Raw genomic sequence first — 6,283 nt, 5'->3', positions numbered from 1 at the left:
ATCACACATCTAATTCACTATACCCTTCCTTCTGGCTTCAACTTAGATACAATTTGCTTCCATTTCTTCCTATCAACTCCAACTTTTTAAAAGACAACTTTCCTTTCACCAATAATTCGTTGTTTACAAGACTTGGCAGTTGTCTTGTAATCCGTCTTTTCCCAATCAGATGTAGGTTTTCTTTTTGTCTCTTTAAATTGATACCAAGCATCCAATCGAAAACCTAAGTACAACTTTCTTTTGTGAGCAATTTTGGGCCTTACTTCGCTGCCGAACTTGGAATCCTCCGACATGGAGCGGGATGGAAAGACAATGGATTAGATGTAACCACACCAAACGTCGCCAATTGTTTAGAAACAAAATAAATTAAGTTTTATGCACATCAGTCTTGCAATTCGCAGTCATGCACTGGAAGTTCAACCGTTTCTTTTCAAATACACGGGGTTGGGGTGCAAAGAACTCCATTTCACCACCGCCGTGGTACCAACGAGGCACACAATTTAGAACAAGCCAAAAGAATGAAATCGATCCTCAGTACTCGCTAATCGAGCGGTAATGAGAAGAAATCATAAAGAAATAGCAAAACCAGAAGCCTTTCATTTCACTAGAATAATCTGTTTTCCTTTCACATCTATATAGAAACATGAGAGGGACAGAGAAAGTGAGGGAGAATCATCACTACCTTGACCTTTCGACTAGTTGAGTGAATTTTTGTTCTTCTATTTTTGTGCAGTTTCCGTGCTCGAGACTCAGCTAGCAAACTGCAGTGGCCACACCATATCTATTTCAGAATTTCCTATCAGTAGTATCTTGACTTAGCCTACTGCCAGGAAACTCCAGGTCCACAGGCCGCGGCTCTAGCCTCAGCCAGTGAAACGGCCATGGCCAGCATCATCTGCTCCTCAAAACTCTCGGGAACAATAGGGCCTGGGGCATTTTGAAGATCGCCCTCAATCTCACTCCCCGTTGGTGGGGCAGATGTACTTCCAACATCTTCTGTTGTGTCGGAACTTGCATAACTCGTCCGTGTTGTGTCAACATTCCATTCTCTGTCATCCTGCGTCGAAGCCATTCTGTGATTGATTGACATTTCAGAAGAGGTCACTGCAGTTTGATAATTCCCGGGTTCTCTGTCCACCCTGTTGGAAAACCTGCTAGTGCCAGGAACCATACTAACCCCCGACACATTGCCGCCAGGACTAGTGGAGGATTCTCCACTCATTTGCTGTCGTTCCGCAAGGGCAGCTATTGCACAGGCAAGACCCCCCGATGGTGAAGATGAACCGGAAACTGAAGCCATGGCTTGTGAGACAAGGTTTTGTCTTGTGACAAATTGTTCAGACGGAGCAGCATCTACGTAAGATGGAGACTTATGTCTCCCATTCTCCTGAAAAACAAAATTGTTGTGCAATACAGAAGAGTTGGAAGGCCGAAAAATTTACCTAATGGATTAACAGATATATTTAAAAAAAAAAAAAAGGAAAAACGAAATAAAATAGGTGTGATCCTGGTGCAAAGGAAGTATACAAGAGAAAATACCCCAAGAAACTAATATCGAACAAAGCCAAAACTTCAATAGTCTCCCAGTCACTCAAATTAGCAATTGTTGACTAAATGACAACTTTTATTACATCCACTTATATTTAACGTAACACAACCAATGCACACACATATATCTAGTATATAAAGTGAGGTATAAACTTCAAATACTACTAAATTGCTTGTAACTATCACAAATCAAAACAGTTATCGGTTGCATCATCAATGACAACAACACCAAAACATTTGAAATACTAGAGGTGGTGTGCGCACATCACATGACGTACTCATGTTCAAAATATACATATTTTTTAGATAATTGCAGTAAACAAGATTCCTATGGCTGGATGGAAAATGTTGTGTTCATTATGTTATATCACTTTAAAAGTTTTACATCTAGGAATATAAATGTTTACAGAATTTTGAAACCAATAGCCAGGATGCAATCAACAAATTTTGGGAACAGCAACAATATTTTCTCCGTTGAACACTTTTTATCCGTATTAGAAATACTGCATATTTCTTATCTTTCCTAGTAACCACTCATCTAAAGTTCTACACTAAAGATTAAAGTAGGATTATTAAATATAAAGCTTAAATAATTCAACCATTATCTACATAGAGATATCTTTAACTCAAACAGTTTGATATGAGGGAGCTTCAACTCAAAATAGTTTATTTATGTCTGATACGCATGTCAAAAGTACAAGCTCCAGTGCTATACATATTACAAACTGAGCATTTCAGCCTCAAGGATATGCAATTTACAACTCTCTGTTCACGTAAGCATTCTTGCCTTCATTTCACTATTGGGTGTCAGTCAAGTATATCACTACTTACTAAGCTCCAGTTAAAAGTACTCACTAAAAGTCTCATTACCTTCATAGAAGCACTTAAAGACCACATAATAGATTTCAAAGTAAATAAATAAGTTAAGAGAATCATCAAAAAGCATTTGGTTTCAATTTGAACAGTGTAACACATGGTTTCCATACAGTTCGTAATGAAGCTTATTTCAAACAGGACTCGTGATTTCAACAACTTTACAATTTTTACCTGAATAGAAAGCCAAACTGCTTCCATGACCATTATTTCCTCAAGATCCAGATCGAATTCATCCTCCCTGCAGTTTCAGAATTTAAAATAGAAATTAGGATCATGGCTGGCAATCAAGTTGTGCCATATCATGCTTGAGTCGTATTCAAATTGTCATGTATCTTGTAAAACAAACACTCATAAGAGCCTTTTAATCTAAAAAAATCTGGCATGTATGATGTGAAAAGCCAGATAATTCCATGGTGAAAAATTTTAATTTTTCCACACACAATTGCACATCATAGGTGCAGACATGGAGAACGGTGCATGCATAAATGGTTGTGATATGGGAAACCTGAGAACCTATTCACTCGTACACAAACTAGGATCCAACTAGTTAAAGTTCCATGAAGATATGGAAACCTATTCTGACTATTATGCTGCAGTAATTTCCTCCTCTTTTGTTTTCTTTTTATTCTAAATGCAAACATATATTTTTCTAATCTACAAACTAGGGCAAGATAACACTAGTAAACAGATGTTTCATTCTCATATTTCGAATCCCAATTTGTTCCATGGTTAAACACACAGACCAGAAATAAAAAGATAAATTAAAGTAAATTAAAATGTACACCTGTACACTCTTGGAGGTGGCGGTTGGGTACACATTGACACAGCACATGAATCTTGAGAAGGAACTATTTCCTCTCCTTCTTCTGGAGAAGTGGAGGATCGAACTACCAGAAAATTTTGTCATTACGTAAACAAATGAATACCTGTACATTAATAGAATCCGCAATCTTATTGTTAGCATACCGGTTACTGAGTTGTATTCATCTTCCACTGGTGCCATGCTTCTTCTTGGAGAGCTTATTTGTCTTTTCTGCATTCTTTCTTCTTCATCCTGAAGTTCTTGCTGCCGCATCCTAATTTTTGCTTCTATGACTCTTTGTTCTTCCTGCAGAGTTTTCAGAAATGTAAATAATTTTCAAGTTCCATCCAGTGGAGAAAATCAGTAGAACAAGAATCCATAGATTCAAAATAAAATCAATTTTTTTATGACAGATCTATGCTTACAATTTGCTCCAGGCCCTTCTCTTCCTTTGTTTTCACACCACGGAACTCCACAGCATAATTGGTGGTTTTACAAAAAGGGCACCTAATTATGCTAAGTAAAACAAGCACAAAGAGCTGAAAGTAACAAATGAAAAATGACAGTTTTCATATTACAAATTTCAAATTGCACTTCAAAATTTGAAGGTATAACATCAATAACAAAGGATACTGCGTAGGACGAGTTGAATTAGGAACTTTCATCTGCAGGAAACACTCTGCAAGGAAATGGAGATTAATCAATTCACATGCAAATATTTACAGCCGACATATCAAATGCAAAAAAATTGCATGATTGTAACCTGTACAGATGCCTTTCATGCAGCATCTTGATCGGTTAAGACTTGGATAATACTGAAACAAGAAAAGAAAAGGATGGAATAGGATAGTCAGAAGACTTACACAACAACAATAATTACAAAATAAAATTCAATTTAACTTTTTTCAGATATTCAAATTCTGTGAGTTCCTCCCAGAATGGTGTCTAAGAAGAAATTAAAAAATAACTTCCCAGTTACCCTGTACCGGAAATGTAGCAAAAAAAAATTGCTTTAAAATTTCAATTTAGTTGTGTATGGTTCAGGAAACAGAAAAATTGAAGGGAAATTGAATTTTCGAGTAAACTTCAACTTAGTTAAAACCATAGAGTAAATAGAAGGTAATGTAGTTTCCTCCACCTACTATTCTTCAATTAAATAAAGCAAAAGGCAGAGGACAAAGAATACCAAGAAGGAAAGTACAAGAACAATAAAAAGGATTACGGTAGAAGTCAAACCAGAAAGCAAATTGGACATTCTTCATGATCAAAAGTGCATTCTTCATCTCCAGGATAGCAAGGAGCAAGCTTGGACTCAAGTATGAGCTTCTTCAGTTTCTTATGATCCACATCTTTGTGGTGGTAAAGCCCCTGAGGCCTTGTGTATTTCTCATCAATCACCTGTCTCCTTCTTCCGAGCTTATTACCCATCCAATATGATTCTCTTCTTCTCACTTATTCTTCAATTTGTGAAAACAAATCAATGACAGTAACAAGAATAACATACCAGTTTCTCGCAGTCAAATTTCTATGAAGAACAAAAACATTATTGTACAGTCAACATTGCTTTGGAAAACTTCAACGAGAAGCTAGAATGTGGTATTAACTATTGTTTTACAACGTTTTAGCAAACCAGTAAAATGCTTTCAATTGAACCCCCAACATTTGCATCCAAATGAAACCCTCCGGAATCCTGCAGTGGATTAAGACAAAAGCAACAGCCTCATCATAAAGTCTCGAATCACAAACTTTACAGCAAAGAATTCAACTGACCTCACTTCGGTGCCAAAACATATTGTCACAATCGTATTAGTAAGAATGCACAAAAAGTAGAAGCTAAACATAGAAACTGAAGTCATCCAAATGCTTTTCTTTAGGAACAAACGAGCAAAGAATAAAGTAGATAATACGCGCAAAGACTCCGAACAAAATTTCAAACTACAATCAAGCACACACACTGCAGCAAGAACCCTAAGAAACCCAACAGAATAGCCCGAACCATGTCATCTTTACTAAAGACGCTACGTCTGCACTTCAATTGACGGCAATTTTCCTCCTCTGAATAACATTGCCAGAATTGTAAAATCGAAAGTGAAGACAAAAAACTCGGAAAAGAAGCCCCGAACTCCATTACAAAACAATGAAAGCTCAACAAACAAAGAAAATAAAGCACAGGTCCACTGAAAACGCCGCACTCGGCGGAGGAACGTGAAGAACCCTAATTTAAACGGCGGCAGCACTTCCAGTTCCAAGTCCCAATTGGCAACAATCTGCTTCCAAAACACAACTCGGCAGCAGCAAAAACACAAAAATCGAACCTAAACCCCCCAAAATTCACTTCAAAATTCAAAATTTCCACTTCCAAATTCCAAAAAGTTTCAAAGAGCACAATAATTACGAACGAATGAACAATAGCTTAGCCGGACGCAAAGCTTGCAATTAAGCTCAAAATTCAGAAAAGCAGTAACAATAAGCAACCGGAAACCGAAGAACGAACCTTGGAATTCTTGAGAGCAGAGAAGAGCACTTCCGGATTTTAGAGAGAGAGAGAAAGGAGAGAGAGTCTCATGGGGAGAGAGAGGAAGGAGATGAAATCGGAAGAGTTGTTCGTTGACGAGAACAGGAACACGATTACAACTCTCTCTCTCACAGACAGAAATTTCCTCCTTTTCCTTTCCTTTTTTAATTTAATTTTTTTAAATAAATAATAATTTCGATGCTTTTTTTATATTTTTTTAAGTGTTTGTGTTTGTTTTCTTTCGGCCTCCGTGGTTTATCCGACGGAAAGTTTAATACAAAATTAAGAGAGAGAGAGAGAGAGAGAGAGAGAGAGAGAGAGAGAGAGAGAGAGAGGTGGTTTGGGAGTAAGGTGATTAAAAAAAAAGCATCCATTAAAAAAAGTTGTGAGGATTTTAGGTGTTTGGTAAACTGAAAAAAATGACTTATTTTGGAAGCTGCTGTGAAAATAAGCTGAAATCAAAGGAAAAAGCCAAAGCTGCTATTTGCAGCTTTGGAAAACTGACTTTTTTTCAAAGCACACAGAACTACATTGTTCATTAT

The 6,283-nt window shown here is 37.1% G+C and overlaps 1 protein-coding gene across 2 annotated transcripts; it reads right to left on the bottom strand.

Moving 5' to 3' along the window:
* Positions 1-577: 577 nt before the first annotated feature.
* On the bottom strand, positions 578-6,056 carry LOC126624144 (E3 ubiquitin-protein ligase DA2L-like). 2 transcript variants are annotated; one of them, XM_050293165.1, is made up of 9 exons: positions 5,721-6,056; positions 4,463-4,683; positions 3,990-4,041; positions 3,860-3,905; positions 3,652-3,733; positions 3,391-3,532; positions 3,209-3,311; positions 2,596-2,662; positions 578-1,387 (listed from the first exon to the last, which is right to left on the bottom strand). In XM_050293165.1, the coding sequence occupies exons 2-9, from the start codon at positions 4,652-4,654 to the stop codon at positions 821-823; spliced, it is 1,251 nt and encodes a 416-aa protein (XP_050149122.1). In that variant the 5' UTR covers positions 4,655-4,683; positions 5,721-6,056; the 3' UTR covers positions 578-820. The 2 variants fall into 2 exon arrangements, with proteins under 2 accessions (XP_050149122.1, XP_050149120.1); XM_050293163.1 differs by having other exon boundaries at positions 4,463-4,916; positions 5,721-6,055.
* Positions 6,057-6,283: the final 227 nt, after the last annotated feature.

The sequence above is a fragment of the Malus sylvestris genome, chromosome 5 (assembly GCF_916048215.2).
Source record: "Malus sylvestris chromosome 5, drMalSylv7.2, whole genome shotgun sequence".
Classification (NCBI taxonomy): domain Eukaryota; kingdom Viridiplantae; phylum Streptophyta; class Magnoliopsida; order Rosales; family Rosaceae; genus Malus; species Malus sylvestris.
Note: the sequence above shows the minus strand (reverse complement) of the source record. Positions and strands in the feature narration are given on the sequence as shown.

Bases quoted from the DNA above. Each gene is read 5' to 3' on its own strand.
- LOC126624144 (XM_050293165.1), bottom strand. From the start codon at position 4,654: ATGGGTAATAAGCTCGGAAGAAGGAGACAGGTGATTGATGAGAAATAC. The intron at 2,663-3,208 runs GTGTACATTTTA...CTGAAACTGCAG, and splicing joins CCACCTCCAAGAGTGTACAG to GGAGGATGAATTCGATCTGG. The intron at 1,388-2,595 runs GTAAAAATTGTA...TTTGTTTTTCAG, and splicing joins CAGTTTGGCTTTCTATTCAG to GAGAATGGGAGACATAAGTC.